Below are 20,157 nucleotides of genomic sequence, written 5' to 3'. Positions count from 1 at the left end.
ATGAGCAAAACAGTCAGCTAGCATCAAATGGCAGTATTAAACTCACATATATTATTAAATTCTAAATTTAAGTCGACTAAATTCCCCAATCCAAAGACACAAACAGGCAAAAAAAAAAAGCCAAGACCCATCGATATGCTGCATCCAGACCCATCTCACATGCAAGGATACACAAAGACTCAAAACAAAGGGATGGAGAAAGATTTACCAACCAAATGGAGAGCAAAAATAAATAAATAGAAAGCAGGAGTTGCAATTTTTGCTGATAAAATAGACTTTAAAGCAACACAGATCAAAAGAAGCAAAGAAGGACATTACATAACGGTAAAAGGATCAATGTAACAAGAAGAGCTAAAGATCCTAAATATATATGCACCCAATACAGGAACACCCAGATATGTAAGACTTACAAAGAGACTTAGACTCCCACATAATAATAGTGGGAGACTTCAACATCAATATTAGACAGATCAATGAGACAGAAAGTTAACAACGATATCCAGGACTTGAACTCAGATCCGGAACAAGTAGACTTAATTAACATTTATAGAACTCTCCACTTTAAATACACAAAACATAACTCTTAGCACATCACACCTACTTACAGGTTTAAATGAAATACTAGTTGGCTGCTTGTTCGTTATTTTCTTCCCTCACTTTTTTAATGTCCCTATTATTAAGCACAATTATAGGCATACCCATTTTTAGACTGCATTCTGGCCCTGGCAATAAAGCAACACCCCCGTTCTCTCTCCCTCTTCCTCTTCCTCTTTCTTCCTCTCCTTCATTCTTTTTACTATTATTATTATTCTTTCTTTTTCTTTCTCTCTTTCTTCTAAAAAAAAAAAAAAAAGAAAGAAAAGAAAAATGCCTGAGTGGAGCGCCAGGCAGGAAGCGGGCCCCACACCCACTGAGAGTCACTCTCCTCCCCGAGCCCAGCTCCCCGCCCACGGCGCCCACCTCCTGACTGTACTGCAGAGCCAGGGCTTTTTATGACCTCACCTCCAGGATCAGCACCCCAAAATCCTGCAGCCCACCGTGCCTGTTCTTGAAGTCAGGCAAATGGCCTCTGAGGGTGCGCTGGGTCCATATGTTGCTTTTGCGTCGTGTTATATTGCTTTGCTACACAGAACCTTTTCAGTTTGATGTGATCTCACGTGTTTATTTTTGCTTGTGTTGCTTATAATTTTGATGTCATCCAAAAAATTCATTGCCAAGACCAAAATCAAGGAGCTTTTCTCCTGTGTTTTCTTTTAGCAGTTGTATGGTTTCTGTTCTTACATTTAAGCCTTTAATCCATTTTGAGTTGGGTTTTGTAGATGGTATATGATAAGGCTCCAAACTCATTGATTTGTGTGTGGTTATTGGGTTACCCTAACACTATTTATTGACGAGACTGTCCTTTCCCCATTGTGTGTTCTTGACACCTTTGTCAAATATCAGCTGACCCTGAAGGTGTGGGTTTATTTCTGAATTCTCCATTCTGTTCTATTGGGCCTGGTGTCTGCTTTTATACCAGTACCATATTGTTTTGATTACTATAGCTTTGTAGTATAATTGCAAACTAGGTAATGTGATGCCTCCAGCTTTGCTCTTGCTCAGGATCGCTTTGATTATTCAAGGTCTTGTGTGGCTCCTTGTAAACTTTAGGATTGGTTTTCTATTTGTATCAAAAATGCCATTGGAATTTTGATAGTGCATTGAATCTGTAGGTTGCTTTGGGTAATATGAGCATTTAAAAATATTAATTCTTCCAATCCACGAACACAGGCTATCTTCCCATTATTACGTCTCCTTCAATTTCTTTCATCAGTGTCTTATAGATTCCAAGGCAGAGATCTCTCACTTCATGGTCGAATCTATTCCTAAGTACTTTATTCTTTCTGATGCTATTATAAATAGGATTATTTTCTTAATTTCTTAATCAGATAGTTAGTTCATTGGTAACATATAGAAATACTACTGATTTTTGTATGTTGATTTTGTATCTTGCAACTTTACTAAATTTATTAGTTCTGACAGGTTTTCGGTGGAGTCTTTGAGGTCTTGTATATATAAGAGCTTGTTATCTGAAAACAGATAATTTTAACATCTTTTTTTCTGACGTGTCTGCCTGTTGTTTCTCTTTCCTTTTTAAAATTCTATTTATTGATTTGTTGGGATGGAATCTTGCTCTGTCGCCAGGCTGGAGTGCAGTGGTGAGATCTCTGCTCACTGTAACCTCCACCTCCCAAGTTCAAGCGATTCTCCTGCCTCAACATTGGGAGTAGCTGGGACGACAGGCTCGTGCCGCCCTGCCCAGCTGATTTTTGTAGTTTTAGCAGAGATGAGGTTTCACCATATAGTCAGGCTGGTCTCGAACTCCTGACCTCAGGTGATCCACCCACCTCGGGCTCCCAAAGTGCTGGGATTACAGGCGAGAGCCGCTGCACTCTGCCACCCCCAGGCGTTTTGTTTTTCTTTCTTCCTCGTTTTTGAGATGGGATCTTGCTTTGTCGACCAGGCTGGAGTGCAGTGGCCTGATAACTGGCTTACTGCAACTTCTGCCTCCTGGGTTCAAGCGATTCTCCTGCATCAGCCTCCCAAGTAGCTGGGATTACAGGTGCGTGCCACCACGCCCGGCTAATTTTTGTAGTTTTAGTAGAGATGAGGCTTCACCATATTGGTCAGGCTGGTCTTGAACTCCTGACCTCAGGTGATCCACCCAGCTTGGGCTCCCAGAGTGCTGGGGTTACAGGTGTGAGCCACCGCGCCCGGCCTGTTATTTCTCTTTCTTGCCTCGCTGCTCCGGCGGGGGCTTCAGCGCTGCTTGAATGGAATTCCCTGCCTTGTTTCTGGTCTTTGCTGTGGTCTGTCGTTAGGTGTGTTTGGGGTTTTCCAATCTTTGTTCTCCTCGTGATCATGAAGGTTTTCTCTTATGATGTCTTCTAAATCCACCTCTTTTTTCCCCCAACTTTCACATTTCTATCTAACCGCCGTCTGAGATGGACTCTGTGGAGTGTGAGGTGGAGTTCAAGTTGTTTTTCTACGAGGGGCTCCAGCTGTCCACACATCGTCCTCCCTTCCCCACCGCCATGGCAGGGCTAGACGCTCCAGCACCGGTGTGGTCTGCAGGATGCCGGCTGCCCAGAGGTGCCCACGCCCCAGCCCCGGTGCCCGTGAGCCCACGGGGTGGCGTGGCCCAGGGCCTTCGCAGGTGCAGTTCCAGACGTGAGATGTGAGGCACTCCCGGGATCTGCGTGGGCCCACGAGGGAAGCAGGAAGTCCAGAGGAGAGCCTGGAGGCTGCACTGTGCCGGTGAGGAAGGGGCACGGCCAGGAGCCAGGAAAGGATTCTCCCCAGGAGCCTCCAGGACCAGCGCGGCCGGTGCCACCGCCATCGTGAGCCAGTGCGCCCCATTCCGACCTCTGACCCCAGAACCATCAGACAGGAAGCGGTGCCACGTCAAGCCCCCATTTTTGTGATAATTGGTTAATGGCAGCCACGGAAACTCACAGAACCCTCACCACAGAGTCACCGAAAGCCGGCTGCAGTCATCTAAGCCTTTGAAACACATTACCAAGTGGCCACAAAAAGAAGAATCAGGCTGAGCCTTGGAGTGTCCTCGGAGCCATGAACCACTGAGTCTGAGGCACGGCCAGGTGTTGGCAGCCCAACGAACCGGTGTGCAAACTCCAAACGAACAGAGAAGGAAGAATGAATGAGGAAATGAATGGGCCACTTACCTCAGTCAAGGGATCCCACAGCTAGTCATGGAGAAACACACAGAAAAACAGGACAAATAAAAATAAAGACGTCAGATAGCGGAAGATGGTCCACTTACGTTGTATATCAACGTGGGAAGTAAAAGTTCCTCTTCGGAGTTTTCTTTCTTGTTAAAGAACTAATCAGCTGGGTGTGGTGGCTCGGGCTTGTAATCCCAGCACTTTGGGAGGCCAAGGAGGGTGGATCGCGAGGTCAGGAGTTCAAGACCAGTCTGACCAACACGGTGAAACCCCATCTCTACTAAAAATACAAAAATTAGCTGGGCATGGTGGCGGGCGCCTGTAATCCCAGCTACTTGGGGGGCTGAGGCAGGAGAATCTCTTGAACCCGGGAGGTGGAGGTTGCAGTGAACCAAGATCATGCCCCTGCACTCCAGCCTGGGCGACAGAGCCAGACTCGGCCAGAAAAAAAATAGGATAAATCATAAGTGTGCGGATAACTCTTTGTGAAGCCCTGTCCTGTGTATCTATTAGACATGCCGGGCTTACAGGCATGAAGTACATTCCATGTCCTTGTACTTTAACCAAGATATCCGTGCCGGACGTGCTCACAGGCAGGTCCCAGCTCACAGCCTATGCCCCTTGCCTGTTCAAAAAGTTTTCCGTTGTTAGCCAATCAGGTTTTAGTTTAGATTGTGAGCTCTGGCTCCAGCCAGCGGAGCTCAGACGCAGCGTGAGGGACGAATACGTCTGGTTTCCCTTTGTTCACTGTCCTCTCAAGGCAAGATGGCCAGCGAGGGTGCCCCTCCGGCAGTCCAGGAAGCAAAAGTTGCTTGCTAAGTAAGAGATCTTTTGTCTCAGTGCTGGTTTTTCTTTGTGGCACCAAGCATCTGTTTCCAGCGTTCAGAAAAAGGTCCATGAGCCAACCCCGCCAATGAGACCACAGAGGCAAGACAAGGGCGCCAGTCACATGCAGTTTGCAGGAAACACGCCCGTCAAAAAGGACCCACAGGAGACCAAGGAAGAGAAGTGAAAATGAGTAAATACTTGAAAGTATCCGGGAGGGTCAGCGTCTGCCTCGCAAGGGAAACAGACTTTAGAGCCCAGCGTTATCAGGGACGTGGCCATCGTGAGAAAGGTTCGACTCCTCGGAAAGATGAAACAGCCTCCAAATACAAGAAGCAAATGCTGTGGGTCCCGACGCTGGGACATTTCGCTGCTCCTGGATTACGGATGCGTCTGACAGACAAGGCAAGAAGAGAGGAGTTTCGGGGCGACGTGGTTAACCATCTCGGCTTCACACAGACGTGGAGCTCGGTGCCCAGGACGTGGCGGTCTGCGACCTTCTCAAGCACACTGGGAGCAATCACTAAATGGAGAAGCAGGTCCCACCACGTCCCAGACACAGGCAGACAGCCCACGCCTGAGGCGCAGCGTGACGAGGGCCAAAAGCGGTCCCCCAGGTGTGATTTTTCCATCCTGGTGCGTTTGAAAATTCAAGACTGCACTTCTGAATATCTCTTGGGACCCAGAAGAAATGAAACGATGGTGGAAATGTCAAAAACTAGCGAGACTTTGCTGACCTGACTTAGAAGGTGCTGCAGCTGTAAATGCCAGCGTTAGACTGGGACAAGTGCCAGGAATTCATAAGCTCAGCACCGATTTGTCAGAGCACAGAGGCAGAGTGATCCGAAAGCAAGCGGAGGAGACGCAGACGGCACCCGCGGCGACACCAAGGAAACAGAGATGCCACAGAGAAGAGCGCCGGGAACGTCAGAGACGGAGAGACGCAGCCTCCGCGCATGCCAGAGGCCACGGACAGCCACGGAGCCGCGTGGAGCCAACACAGTGCGAGCCCTGGGCAGCAGGGGCGGCATGCCAGGAGAGACGCTTTCAGACTCCGGGAAGAACGGAAAGCCGACGGTCTCATGACCAACACAAAAGGATGTCCCTGGATTTAGTCCTCCCACACACACAAAATCAGTTTTTCCATGTTTTCTCTGAATTCTGCCAGACTGTCAAGAAACAGATGACGTCAGTGTTAGATAAATCTCCCAGAAACAGAAAAGTCGACAGCTCCTCCCACCTTCCACAGGCCAGCCTACCTGCTCCCAGACTGCTCCAGCAGCCCAGAAAGCACACACAACGACACACTGTCATCTCTCCGGTCAGCCTTTGGGCTTCCCTTCTTCCCTCCCTGTCGGGGTCTCGCTCTGTCACCCAGGCTGGAGTGCAGTGGCACAATCATAGCTCACTGCAGCCTCAACCTCCGGGCTCAAGCAGCCCTCCCACCTCAGCCTCCCAAATAGCCAAGACTGCAGGCCTAGGACACCATTCCCAGCTAAGTGTCTTTTTAGAGACAGGATCTAACTATGTTGCCCAAGCTGGCCTTGAACTCCTGGGCTCAGGTGATCCTCCCACCTCAGCCTCCCAAAACACTGGGATTATAAGGCGTGAGCCACTGTGCCCGGCTCCAATTTAACCCTAAAATGCTACAAATGTCCTAGAACAGATTGCAGGTACGAGCCTTTCAGTCAGCACAGGGTAAAGCTTTTGATAAAATGCACACATTTACCTCGTAAGCCGGGAACACAGCGCAATGCCCCATCCTAATAAAGGAATCCATCGAAAACTAGAGGCAGCCTCCTTCCTAACGGGGCCCCCTTAGAAACAGCCTCTTTGAAGGGGGTCGGGCAGTGAGCCCCATCGTGCGTCCATTCCACTGTCTACTGGGGGCCCCAGCACAGGCACAAAGAAAGGTAAGAAAAGATGGGGCAGAAGCAGGAGGGAGTGGCCGGCCCTCCCGGGCACACAGCTGTCCACGCAGAAGCAGCAAAAGAAAGCATCGGTGTAGACAGGGGCAGGTTGTAAATCCCGGCACAGAAGGCCTGGAACCAGCGAGGGGCCCAGGCACACTGCTGAGTGCCCAGTGGCGTGTGTGAATGGTCAGCCGGGTGGGCCTTGGAGCCTTCAGACAGTGGCTCTTCCCTGGGGACTTCTCCCCAGCCCCGTGAGCCTTTACTTTGGAGAGGTTATTCCCACGTCAACGTTACAAAAATTGAAATCGCTTGTTCTCACTACTTGTCTTTTTTCACTGAGGTGGAAGTTGTGCCACATGAAATGAACCGACAGCGGGGCCGGGCGGCCTCCGGCTGCAGCGAAACATCCCTCCTCTTTCTTGTCTTCAGCAGAAGGTGGCGTGAAAAAGGAGGGGAGAAGCAGAGACCCCAAGAAGAGAAGCCTGTCGAAGAAGGGCAAGAAGGTGGGGGGTCCTGTCGGGGGACTGGGCGGCGGGCTCAGCGGGAGGTCAGGGTCCCGGCCCCCGCACCCGGCGTGACCCTGGTCTGTGGTTACAGGGCAGCTTCCCCCGGGTCATCCCCCCCGACAGCATCCTGGTCGACTCGGACAACTTCAAGTGTATCCTTGGATGGACGTTGGGGGCGGGGGGCGCAGATCTACCCGGTGCTCCTGTTCCTCCTTGACTGCAGCTCAGTCATCGTGGACCCGTATGAGGAAGCCCAGGGCCCAGGTGGGTGCCGCACAGGGCACCCGCTCAGGCACGCGCTGGCCTCCGCCCCCTGCTGCCCTACCGTGGTGGGCAGCAGCTGGCACCTGCCTCCTTGAGGTGCTGAAATCAGCATACGTGCTTGCCCTGTTTCGGCTTTAAATATTTTAATTTGTTGGGGTTTTCTCTCTTGCTGGTCTGGTTCTACCATAACCCTACCAGGGCTTAGGACATACCCGCCCGCCTTCGCTGTGACCCCTCCCCAGGGACCCCGGAGCGCGTCGTGTCTGACGTGTGTCTCCACCTCATTCTCCCTGCAGAAATGCTGACTCCTGTCTCCATCACCCAAGAAATTTTGGAAAGATTCCAAGACACGTTCACGTCGCGATGGGTGGGACATCTGGGGAGCAAGCAGTTTCCCAGGTTCGGATCTGGGTCCCAGGAGCTGCTGGGGTGTGTGTCGGGTCTCAGGGGTGCAACGAGTAGCCGCTGCTCCCACCCCCGGCTCCCTGAGTCTGCCCTGTAAGTCCCACCAGGCACAGCACGCAATGCTGAGACAGACCTGGCTCCTTGAGTCCTCACAGAGACTGGGCGAGGGGCGCCGTTACCCACTTTACAGATGGTGACCAGGGGCCCCAGCGTCACTGATAGCACATGGTCCAGCAGCAGGGGCTGCCTCTTCACCCCCAGCACTGCAGCTACTCCAGAGACCACTCACAGACTCTGCCCCCCAGGTGCCCTCGGGGTTCCGTGGTCCAGAAGCACCAGCAGAGAACCAGAGCAACCAGGGAGGGGGTGCCATGGGTGGGAGGGGTCCTTCCATGTCGCAGGCTGCATGACAGGGTGGGGCTTCAGGGACAGGTGTGTGAAGCACAGTTGTGTGCAAGGGGCAGGGGTGCCAGGGCAGGTGTGTACAGGGGCAGGTGGGTGCGGGGGCAGGTGTGTTGGGAAGCCGGGGCTGCAGGGGCAGGGCTGGGGTCAGGTATGGAAGGAGGAAACCCTGGTCTGGTCACTGTCTCCCCTGCCTGGAGTACTGGGGGTGCCTTGCCCTCCACATGCTTGGCCATTGGGAAAGCACCCCCCAGCGCTTTCCACAGCCAGCCCTGCCCGGGGATCGGGTGTTCATTCCAGCGCAGAAGTCCCTGCTCACGGAGAGTCCCGCTGGCTAGGCTTCATCCTAACCCACGGTCAGAGCACCGAGGACAGAGACATGGGCATCGGGAAAATGAAAGAAAGTTGTGTTTGACGCGCGAACGGGATGGGTGTGGGCCACACAGGATGCGTGGCCTGCTTGAAGAATGCACGCCGCGGACTGGCGCGGGTGTGTGGCTGCCGTTCACCCACGCTCTCCTCTCTCTGCAGCCAGGCCCAGTGGGAGCAGGCTCTGGGCAGCTGCAGCGGCTTCTTCTTCTATGGGATGGAGCGCCTCCTGTCCCATATATTAGTGGAGAGATTGGTCGCCATGAACTTGCAAGGTGAGAGGGGTCCTCTGGCCACCCCCCCACGGGCACAGGACAAATCCGTCTGAGGGCGGAGCAGGGCCACCGTCGTCTGCTGGTGCTGCCGCCACCTGCTGTGGCCACAGGCCCCTCTGCCCGCCCCTGCAACCCCCGCCTGGCCCACACAGACGTGGCAGCCACGGGGGCTTCTGCCCCTACCCCCGCCACCCTTCATTTCTCAGAGTGTCCCCACTCCCCCTGCCCAGCTTTTCAGACCTGGCAGGCCTGTCAGTGCTGGGCCTAGAAGCTCAGGAAGGATGGGCTGGGCAATTCAGGACCTTGCTGGTCACGGCCCCTCCCTCAGGGCTCCTCTAGTCTAATCGTGGGCACTTGGGGCCTTGCCTTCCCCTTCGCTGTCCACCGGTGTGGAGGGTCTGCCAGGCGTGGCCCTGCTGTGCCTGGCACCATGACACCCCAGCCAGCTCCAGGTCGGGTGCTTTTGGCAGGAGGTGGGGACAGCACAGCAGGCTGAGGGTGTGGCATGAGTGTGGCAGGCGTGACCGCCGTCTCGAGCACATGTCTAGGGGCACATCACGTGCCACGGCCTGAGGGTGGCAGACAGACAGCAGCCTGCCCTGGACAGCAGGTACAACCACTTGGACACCACAGGGCCAGCGGTCAGGAGGCAGGCGTGGCTCAGCCCTGTGCCAAGGCCACCCCCGGTCAGCTCCTATGGCTGCCACCCTACCAGGATGACCCTGTGCAGGGCCAGCCCACTTGCTGTGACCTTCTCTGACGGGGCTGCAGATGGCTCCTCTGTGTGGGGTTGGCAGGAGCCTTTTGGGGACCTGAGAGGTGTGGTGCCCCCCATGAGGTGCGTGGACCCCATGGGGGCACTGAGACCACCCTGCAGGGCAGAGGAAGCCAATGAGGGGTGCCCAGGTGGGCTTCCCACCACTTCCTCTTGCCTGCACAGTCGTCTGGAGGAAGCTATGAAGGGCCTGGGCTCCTGAGGCCCGCCAGGTCCGCTGCGGCCAGGGTGTCCCTGGAAAGAACCTGAGGGTCGTGAGGTTGGAACCTGAAGCTGAGTGGCCAGCATGCCACGCCCTGCCACGCCCTGGGGCACAGCCCCCTCCCACCCCTGCGTCGGGCCAGGGCTGCTGAGTCGCCCTTCCTGCCCTTCCCCCACTCCCGTCGGCAGAGTGCCAGGTGCTGGTCGTGCTGGACCTGGCGCGGTCCTACCAGAGCATGAGGCGGCACATGGAGAGCCCGGAGCACAGGAGGTGCCTGGCTGCCCGGGGGAGGGGGTGCAGAGGGTGGTGAGGTCAGACAGGGGCGGGGGGTGCCACACCAGAGCAGGGACTCTGGGGTGGGTTTCAAGAACGGTGAGAGCCGCTGGGGCGCATTCCATCAACTGGGGAGATGGTGGGCCTAGGGAGGGGCGGCTCCACTGGGTCCCCTGGCACCAGCCCACGGGAGCCGGGTCCCCGCAGTGCCTCAAAGCCATCCCTGGAGGATCCCGTCAACGTGGCCATCCTGCTGAGCCTGGTGGGGGTCAAGAGCATCCTGGCGAACCAGTGGTCCACACTGCTGCAGGACAACGCGCTGCGGGCCAGCGTCCTTTGGGAAAGTGCGTGGGCGCAGGGCACCCCAGGCCTGTCCCGCTGCCCTTCAGCAAGGCTGCCGGGGTGTCCACGCCTGCCTGAGGGGTCGCTTCTCCCCTAGATCTGTTGGCCGTGGGGAAGCCGGTTGGAGAAACCGTGCGCCTCCTTCAGGAGATGAGCGGGGATGAGGCGGTGAACCAAGGTGAGGGCGGCAGCCGGCACGCGGGTCCCCCAGCGTGGACACGCGCTCCCCACAGCCCTCCAGGGACAGGGTCTCGGCTTCCCCGTGGGGAACTGGGATTCCAGACACTGACTAGGAGCCAGAAAGAGGAGGCTTGTTCTTGCCTGGAAGTGGCCTGCGTCTCTGCACTGCCCCGGGCACCCCCCACCCCCCGCAGTGGCATGAGCCTCCGTGGTGACACCTGCGACTCCGTGTGGCTCCAGAACCCACAGGGAAAGCATCGCGGTCATCGAAGACCGCGACAGCGCCAATCACACGAATCCTGCGAGCCCGGGGCTCTCTGGGAACCAGTGGGAGATCCAGGGGGCAGCTGTGCCAAGCCCCTCCCACAGTGAGGTCCGGACGGCCCCTGGATGTGGCCAGGGGTCCCCCCCTGTGAAGAGGCCTCCTGGAAGGGGAGTGCGTGGGCTGAGGCTGGAGAGCAGCCTGACTCACGTCACACCCAGCGCCTGTCCCTCCCACGGCCTCACAGGGGCAACGTGGGAAGGGGCCCAGGACATGGTCTGTTCTCAAACATGGACAGGCGCAACCCCACCCACTCATCCTTCAGAGTCAGCAAAACCCTCCTGCCATGGTGGGGGGAGTGCAGAGCGGAGCTTCGCGGGACCCTGGGTCGAAGCGCTCAGCCGTGCACGGAAGGGGTGGTCTGCCCTGCCGAGGAAGGCGCCCCCCCGCCGAGCCCTTCAGTGTCCGCCACTGGCCAGGAGCTTATCGTGTAGAGAGCATGTGGTCTGCAGTCTGGGGTGCCGGGCCCAGCGCCCCATGCTTGTCGGGGGAGGGAGGGAGCGAGGGGCAGGAGGAAGGCGGACGGAGCGCAAACACGGAGCCGGTGCAGACACGGAGGCCACCGTGGCGTGGCTGGTGTGGCGCTCTGCAGGGGACTCCGGGAAGGGCGGAGCCACGCCGGAGTCGTTCTGCTGCCGCTCAGCCGTGACCCAGCCCCGGTCTCTGCAGAGGGGACCTGAGCCCAGGCGACCGACCCGTTGCGAAGGAAGGGCAGAGGGCGCTGCTCCCTGCAGGGCAGCAGCCACACCCTAGACGGCCGCCCCCCAGCAAAGCAGCTCGCCCGGCCGAGGGGCGGGTCAGGGACAGTGGGCTTCGGGGCAGGGGGCCCAGTCCTGGTGCCATCACCGGGCTGTGCGGGGCCTTCCTGCCCTGACGCTCCTGGGCCTGGAAACTGTTGGTGACTTGGACACGTCGGTGCAGGAGGGATGTGCAGTTGGTGGGGGCGCCCTGGGGGGCCTGGCGGATGGCAGTGTGTCCCCTCGGCACCCTCAGTAGGAGCACCTGCCGTGCCCGCCCCTGTGCCGTGGCCCTCGGCCAGGCTGGACGTCCTGCGGATCCTCGGGGTTCATGGCTTCCGTCCCTCTCTCCACAGACGAGGCTTCTCAGACCTTGAAGGACAAGGTGCTCCTGCAGCTGCAGCCACAGCTCCAAAGCTCCGAGCTCCTTCCCACCACGCTCAACTTGGTCCTGTACGGGCTGCCACACCAAGCCGTCGGGTAGTGCGGGCCTGGACACCGCCCTCCGCCCTGCCCCTCTGCCAGCCCACGGCCCTCCCATCCCCACCGCCGGGCTCGCTCTCCCCAGCCCTTGGTGCAGCCTCAGCCTGAGACCTTCCTCCGTGCCCTCCTGCCGGGCGGTCACCTGGACCTCCAGCTCTGCTTGCCCGTGTGCGCCATGCGGTCTGTGTTGGGGCTGGAGCTGCGTCTCTCCCTAGGGCCAGGAAGAGCCTCCTCCCATCAGGAGGCTTCCAAAGCCCCAGGCTCATTTATGCTGGCAGCAAAACCGCCTTTCCCTGGGGAGGAGGCACCCCCGGCAGAGCCCCAGGATGCCGACAAAGGCTCTCAGCGCCACGCCGCCGCTGGGTCACTCAGACCAGGAGCACCTTTAGGACCTGTTAGGCTGTTTTCGATTTGAGTGTTCTAGTAAACAACAAAAGCCAGTCTCTGTGCGTGGTCTCTGTGAGTGTGTGTGTGTGATCTCCGTGAGTGTGTGTGTGTGGTCTCTGTGTGTGTGTTTGTGGTCTCTGGGAGTGTGTGTGTGTGGTCTCTGGGAGTGTGTGTGTGTGGTCTCTGGGAGTGTCTGTGTGTGGTCTCTGGGAGTGTGTGTGTGTGATCTCCGTGAGTGTGTGTATGGTCTCTGTGAGTGTGTGTGGTCTCTGGGAGTGTGTGTGTGTGGTCTCTGGGACTTGAGGCTCTTTGTGTGGTCTCTTCGAGTGTGTGTGTGTGGTCTCCAGGACTCAAGGCTCTGTGTGTGGTCTCTGCCACTGGGAGTGTCTGTGTGTGGTCTCTGTGAGTGTGTGTGTGTGGTCTCTGTGAGTGTCTGTGTGTGGTCTGAGTCTCTGTGTGTGGTCTCTATGAGTCTCTGTGTGTGGTCTGAGTCTCTGTGTGTGGTCTCTATGAGTCTCTGTGTGTGGTCTCTGCCACTCGAGTGTCTGTGTGTGGTCTCTATGAGTCTCTGTGTGTGGTCTCTGGGAGTGTCTGTGTGTGGTCTCCAGGACTCAAGGCTCTGTGTGGTCTGAGTCTCTGTGTGTGGTCTCTATGAGTCTCTGTGTGTGGTCTCTGTAAGTCTCTGTGTGTGGTCTCTGTGAGTCTCTGTGTGTGGTCTCTGTGAGTCTCTGTGTGTGTGGTCTCTAGGAGTCTCTGTGTGTGGTCTCTGGGAGTCTCTGTGTGTGGTCTCTATGAGTCTCTGTGTGGGGTCTCTATGAGTCTCTGTGTGTGGTCTCTGTGAGTCTCTGTGTGTGGTCTCTGGGAGTCTCTGTGTGTGGTCTCTGGGAGTCTCTGTGTGTGGTCTCTGGGAGTCTCTGGGAGTCTCTGTGTGTGGTCTCTGTGAGTCTCTGTGTGTGGTCTCTATGAGTCTCTGTGTGTGGTCTCTGTGAGTCTCTGTGTGTGGTCTCTGCCACTCGAGTCTCTGTGTGTGGTCTCTATGAGTCTCTGTGTGTGGTCTCTATGAGTCTCTGTGTGTGGTCTCTGCCACTCGAGTCTCTGTGTGTGGTCTCTATGAGTCTCTGTGTGTGGTCTCTGTGAGTCTCTGTGTGTGGTCTCTGTGAGTCTCTGTGTGTGGTCTCTGTGAGTCTCTGTGTATGGTCTCTATGATTGTGTGTGTGTGGTCTCTGTGAGTGTCTGTGTGTGGTCTCTGGGACTCCAGTGTCTGTGTGTGTGGTCTCTGTGAGTGTCTGTGTGTGGTCTCTGTGAGTGTGTGTGTGGTCTCTGTGAGTGTCTGTGTGTGGTCTCTGTGAGTCTCTGTGTGTGTGGTCTCTAGGAGTCTCTGTGTGTGGTCTCTGGGAGTCTCTGTGTGTGGTCTCTATGAGTCTCTGTGTGGGGTCTCTATGAGTCTCTGTGTGTGGTCTCTATGAGTCTCTGTGTGTGGTCTCTGGGAGTCTCTGTGTGTGGTCTCTGTGAGTCTCTGTGTGTGGTCTCTGTGAGTCTCTGTGTATGGTCTCTATGATTGTGTGTGTGTGGTCTCTGTGAGTGTCTGTGTGTGGTCTCTGGGACTCCAGTGTCTGTGTGTGTGGTCTCTGTGAGTGTCTGTGTGTGGTCTCTGTGAGTCTCTGTGTGTGGTCTCTATGAGTCTCTGTGTGTGGTCTCTATGAGTCTCTGTGTGTGGTCTCTAGGAGTCTCTGTGTGTGGTCTCTGTGAGTCTCTGTGTGTGGTCTCTATGAGTCTCTGTGTGGGGTCTCTATGAGTCTCTGTGTGTGGTCTCTATGAGTCTCTGTGTGTGGTCTCTGGGAGTCTCTGTGTGTGGTCTCTGGGAGTCTCTGTGTGTGGTCTCTGGGAGTCTCTGTGTGTGGTCTCTGTGAGTCTCTGTGTGTGGTCTCTGTGAGTCTCTGTGTGTGGTCTCTGCCACTCAAGTCTCTGTGTGTGGTCTCTATGAGTCTCTGTGTGTGGTCTCTGTGAGTCTCTGTGTGTGGTCTCTGTGAGTCTCTGTGTGTGGTCTCTGTGAGTCTGTGTGTGTGGTCTCTGTGAGTCTCTGTGTATGGTCTCTATGATTGTGTGTGTGTGGTCTCTGTGAGTGTCTGTGTGTGGTCTCTGGGACTCCAGTGTCTGTGTGTGTGGTCTCTGTGAGTGTCTGTGTGTGGTCTCTGTGAGTGTGTGTGTGGTCTCTGTGAGTGTCTGTGTGTGGTCTCTGGGAGTGTCTGTGTGTGGTCTCTGGGAGTCTCTGTGTGTGGTCTCTGGGAGTCTCTGTGTGTGGTCTCTGTGAGTCTCTGTGTGTGGTCTCTGTGAGTCTCTGTGTATGGTCTCTATGATTGTGTGTGTGTGGTCTCTGTGAGTGTCTGTGTGTGGTCTCTGGGACTCCAGTGTCTGTGTGTGTGGTCTCTGTGAGTGTCTGTGTGTGGTCTCTGGGAGTGTGTGTGTGGTCTCTGTGAGTGTCTGTGTGTGGTCTCTGGGACTCCAGTGTCTGTGTGTGTGGTCTCTGTGAGTGTCTGTGTGTGGTCTCTGGGAGTGTGTGTGTGTGGTCTCTGTGAGTGTCTGTGTGTGGTCTCTGGGAGTGTCTGTGTGTGTGGTCTCTAGGAGTCTCTGTGTGTGGTCTCTAGGAGTCTCTGTGTGTGGTCTCTAGGAGTCTCTGTGTGTGGTCTCTATGAGTCTCTGTGTGTGGTCTCTGGGAGTCTCTGTGTGTGGTCTCTGGGAGTCTCTGTGTGTGGTCTCTGGGAGTCTCTTGCACTCGAGGTGGCTCCAGGTGGCCCAGCCTCAGCACCGCTGCCATGGACACCAGCACATTCTGGGATGCTGGCCCAGGAGAAACACCCCTGGAACCCAGCAGCTTTCCAGTGTGTGCTGGGGAGGTGTCACGCCAGCCCAGGCAACATCCCCTGCACACATGCAGGGCACCTCAGATGGAACCTTCCAGAACAAGGAGGCTCGTGGTGGCAGGGTCTGTCAGCAAGCACCACATGGAGCTTCTCGTGAAGAGATGCTTTTCTTCTGTGAACATTCCCGGTGGGCTTCAGCATCCAGGGAGTCCTGGAAGACGTGCCTTCCAGATGCCCTTCTGGATTTCTGGCGATGTCTCTCCCAACTTGGGCAGATGGGTGGGAGCTGGGGGGGCTGAAGGGTGTATTGGTCCCTGGGAGGCCAGGGGGTCTGCAGAGCTTTCTGGAGACAGGCCCTCCCCACACACATGGGCTGTGACCAGGACCAGGGGAAGGCTCAGGACAGCCCTGAAGGGCGGAAGCGTGAGCCTCGCGTGCCCAGCCAGCACTCCGGCCCCCTCTCCACATGGGGCCACGTGGGCCTATTTCTTCAACCCGAGACCAGAAATGTGAAGGCCGGGGGCAGCTCCCTCGCGCCGAGGGCAACAGGAGCTCAGCCACGTGAGGTCAGGGCTGCCTGGAAACCTCAGCGTTTCCTCCGCGTCTGATGGGGAGCAGGGGCAATGGTGCTGTGAGGGGGACGGGTCTGCTGAGGGCCTTCCTGCCCACGCTGTGCCCGTGAAGGCGCCCACCCAAACTCCTACCGGGTGCCAACGCCAGGCCAGCAATAGCCAAGACAGCTGGGTCAGGACAGGTGGCCCCAAAATAGGTCTGCGTACCTATTCCCAGACAGGGAATTTTTTCAAGAATAAAGATAACATGAAATGCTGGAGAAGCCACTGATAAACAGACTCGCACGCTGTGCTGCAGCCGCTTTGGAAAACAGCTGACCTGATTCTTTAAAGCCACAGCCCAGCAATGGCGCTTTTGTGCATTTAGCCCAGAGAGCGGGAAATGCACTTCCACACAAACGCACGCACGCGTGTTCACAGCAACCCCGTGTCCGTCCACAAGCAAATGGTCGAACTCTGCTCTGTCCACTTGGAGCTAACACTGCCCAGCGGCAGCGGCAAAGGAACGCTGGCTCCGGCCTGACGGGCCTCCAGGAGTCGGGCCGAGGACAAAGCCGGCATCAGAAGCATCACAGGCTGCAGCAGGCAGCTTGCTCGGCCTCTCACCACGGTGGCACTCCGGCGCTGCGCCGTTAGTGTGCCTGGCCCGGGGGCCACCGCCGACCCACCAGCTGTGGGTCTTGATTGTGGCAGCCACGCCAGTCCCTACCTGAGAAAGGAACGCCGGTACAATGTGGCGAAAACAGACCACGGCGCCCGCAGGTCCCCCGCAGCCCGGACCAGCCTCACTTTCCGGCTCTGCTGTTTGCTGCCACCGTGCAGCGTCGCGGCTGGCGAAGGCCGGGGACCGGGCGCCAGGCGCAGGGCCCTGTTTTTGCAGCTTCCTGTGAATCTGTAATTAATTTGACATAAAAATTTTAAATGTCTGCCTTTGATAATATTGAAAGGTTATGTGTGATTCTCTTTGTTTTTCTTTTTTTAAGTATATTCACACACTTGTTCCAGTTTGTGGGGGGGGGGAAAGCTAACTAATGACCAGGAAATAAATTGAACTCGGAGCCGCGCTGGAAATATGGGCTTCCTTCTATGGAGCTGCTGGCGCTCACCCAAACAACAAGAATAAAAGCTTCTGGAAATATTTCACCCGCACAGCACCGCATTTTTTACCTACGCTGTGTCCACGCACGCGAGAAATATTAAACAGCGACTGCCGTTCCATGCATCAAAGGCTTTAAAATAACTTTCTGAATTATGTCCCGGCAACATAACAAATCACATTATCAATTAGCTTCTGTAACAGAAGTGGCATTCTGTAATATATTCAAGCAGAAAAAAAATTGCATAGGTGAAATTTATGTAACCCTAAAAACTCTGAGGCAGGAGCAGATGCATTGGAATTTATTGGAGAAAATGGGGGGCGGAAGGTGGTCTCCAGGGGCGCGGCCCTCAGCCCGAAAGACCGAGCGCGACACTGAAACCGCGCTGGCAGCCGGGCCTGGGACTGGAGATCTCTCCCGGCCGGCGGGCACCCAGCCTCCCCGACTCGGGGGCCCCTCGGGATGGGGGAGGCAGCGACGCTCCTGCAGTGCCTCCCCGCTGGGCCAGGGGCCGGGCGAGGGTGAGCTCCGTCTTCTCCCCGGAAAGTGGCCGGGAACCTGGCGTGGGCCTTCGGGGGAGCACAAGGTGAGGCTGGCTGTGCCCACACTGGGCGTCGTGCCCCCCCACCCCAGCTTCCCGACTGCGTGCTGGGGGAGGTGCTGTCCTTTCTGCCCCTGTGCTTCCCCCCCCGACCCCGAGGCCTTGTCCTGCTCGGGTCCTAGATGGGTGGAGGGTGCCCCCAACAAGCGGCCCAATCTGGTGCCCTCAGTTCTTCCAGCCCCTAAAAATGTCCACTTATTAGTTTACAGGTTGAAAACGTGTACGGGTTTAGAATGAGGGTTTTTAAGACGCACTTCCTCAGGGCCACACCCCAGGCCACACCAGTCAGCAGTTTCGGGGTTCCTTCTGGTTCCTGTCGGCCTCGGTTCCTGCACCGACAGCTCACGGCGTGTCTTCGGTAACTCTCGGGGCATTTGGAGGTGGCCAAGTCTGCGTTCTGGTTTAAAGCATCCCTTACCCTGTGACAAGCCCCTGGCCAGCACCCTCCAGAGGAGCGTGAGTTCCCGGCACCCCAGCTCTGGACGCAGCCTCAGCCCCTCCCTGCTCCGGTGGAGGTGGCCTCTCTGGACAGGGTGGGGTGATGGGGTCCCCATCAGGTTTGAGCCACAGCAGAGTGGGCTGGGGGGGTGGGCACAGTTGGCGCCCCCATCCCATACCCACTGGGGGTCACACACACGTGGCCTGGAAGGTGAATCCTGGAAGTTCCCACCCAAAAGGCCATGGGAAGGTCAAAGGGTGTGGCCAGCACCCTGCAGACGGTCCTCTTAATCCCCAGGTGCCCCAGGTGCGCCGCGGGCCCCCATCGGCCCGACCCCATCCCGCCTCTCTCAATTCGGCAGCCTCAGCCCCTCCCCTGCAGCCTGGACGGCCTCAGCTTCCTCGAGGTCCAGCATGTCCTGTGAGCCACACCCTGCAGTCCTCCCTGGAAACTCGGGGCTCTGGGTCTCAACTCACAGGCACAGCCGAGAGGCTCTTCGGACAGATTTGGATGAAGGAATGAGGCGGGTTAATAAAACTAAAATGTTTGTAGACACTTGTATATAAATTTCTGTTACGTTGCCTCATCCAAGGCTGGTCTCCAATGGTTTAATTTCTGTGTTAAATAATTAAAACTCTATCTTCATTTGCTGTGAACAATTGTTTTCCTTAATAATCTTCCCAGAGGAGCCAGTAATTTTATATCTTGTAAAAATGATTAAATGGCATCATTATCCCATAGCTCTGAAATATAACTCAGCAACTTCAGGGAAGGCCATTTGTATTCAATTAATGCTCCCGCTCGTGAGACGTGGGTGTCACCTCATGCCAGCCTCGCCCGGCTGTCCTTTTTTTATGGTGACGATGATGAAGATGGAAACAACGAGTTTAATTATCCCATTTCCAACACAGAAATCAATTTCCAATACATCTTCACCCCTAAGAATAGAAGGCAGCCGTGGTTCCTGGGAAGGCAGGTGGAGCCAGAGCCCTGCATGGGGACAGGGTCTTGGGTACAGGGCTCAGGGGACAGGATGTGGGGACAAGGTGAGGGGACCCAGCCAGGGGTTAGACCTGAGGCCGGGGGGCACTCGCTGCTCAGCCATCTCCAGGCCGCCTTCCCGAGTGCAGGGCTGGGCCCTGGGAGCCCCCTGCCCCTCCTTGCTGAGCTCAGGGCTCTGCACCCTCCAAGGGATCCCTCACCTCCATCCTGTTCCCAGGAGTTACCCTCCCCTGCCCCTCCCCCACACCCCCCTCTGGCCCCACAGCCTCTCCAGCTGGGCTCCAAGGGGCCTGGGCGTAGGTTCCTGGGATGGCCCCACTCGCTGGGCTGACACGCTGACCCCCGACAGCCCATCCCACCGTCCTCGAGTGTCGTCAGCACGGCATGGAGGGGCTCCTGCCGGAGGGTGACGGGAGGGGCACGCCCGCCTGGCTACTCATCACCGCACCGGCGGACGGTGTAATCTAATTGTCTGACATTTTTATCACAATTCACTGGGACCGGAGAGAGAAGGCTAGATTGATGCCCCGGGCAGTCGGCTAATGGCCCGCACAGCGCTGATGGCCAAATTACAGGGAGCTCTTCAACGTTCTTATTACAGATTTTAATACTTTGCGACAAGAGGCAAGAGGTGGGTTAAGATAATGGGGACGCGGCCGGGCTCTGCCTGCTGCCTGCAGCTGGGGTCCGCCCGGACCTGCTCCTCTTTCTGGCCCTGCCCTGAGTCCGGTCTGGGTGGAACTGGGGTGCTGGACAGCCCGGGCCGAGACCAGGGGCCAGTGCCTGCGACCATGACTCCAGGAGACCTCATCTTCGGAAGGAGGCTCTCAGGAACCACCCCCTGCGGAGCTGCAGCTGGAGCTCCCAGCGGAGGCTGCACCCCACATCCCTGAGGCCGGACCCAGGACTGTCTCTTTTAGAGGCTTGAGAAGGATTTTTCCTGGGACTCCCAGGCTCAGAATGTCCTGCCACCTTTGAGGAGCTTGGAGATCCCAGCCCCTAAATACTGGATGCCCCGCAACAGCGTGAGGCAGCCCCCACTGCCGCCCGGCAAACTCAGGCCCCGGGAGAGGAGGAGCCAAGGTCTTGGGGCCACAGGACTCACTGGGAAGGGAGAGGAGTGGCCCCATCACAAGCAGCTTTGCTCTCTGGGCTGTGAGGGCCCCTCCCCTCTCTTCTCCCCATCACTGAGCTCCAGCC

The 20,157-nt window shown here is 56.5% G+C and overlaps 1 protein-coding gene across 1 annotated transcript in view; it reads left to right on the top strand.

Annotated features, from left to right (window-relative positions):
* CFAP46 (cilia and flagella associated protein 46) overlaps positions 1-12,534 on the top strand; it is a 110,972-nt gene extending 98,438 nt beyond the window's left edge. Inside the window, 9 exon segments of the mRNA XM_039465244.2 lie at positions 6,893-6,966; positions 7,061-7,121; positions 7,198-7,233; positions 7,530-7,632; positions 8,572-8,684; positions 9,850-9,931; positions 10,142-10,278; positions 10,374-10,454; positions 11,872-12,534. Coding sequence (XP_039321178.2) covers positions 6,893-6,966; positions 7,061-7,121; positions 7,198-7,233; positions 7,530-7,632; positions 8,572-8,684; positions 9,850-9,931; positions 10,142-10,278; positions 10,374-10,454; positions 11,872-11,999 — 815 coding nt within the window. The 3' untranslated portion in view covers positions 12,000-12,534.
* The last annotated feature ends 7,623 nt before the right edge of the window (positions 12,535-20,157 follow it).

The sequence above is a fragment of the Saimiri boliviensis genome, chromosome 12 (assembly GCF_048565385.1).
Source record: "Saimiri boliviensis isolate mSaiBol1 chromosome 12, mSaiBol1.pri, whole genome shotgun sequence".
NCBI lineage: Eukaryota > Metazoa > Chordata > Mammalia > Primates > Cebidae > Saimiri > Saimiri boliviensis.
The sequence above is the reverse complement of the archived record's forward strand: the minus strand, read 5'-3'. Positions and strand labels throughout refer to the sequence as shown.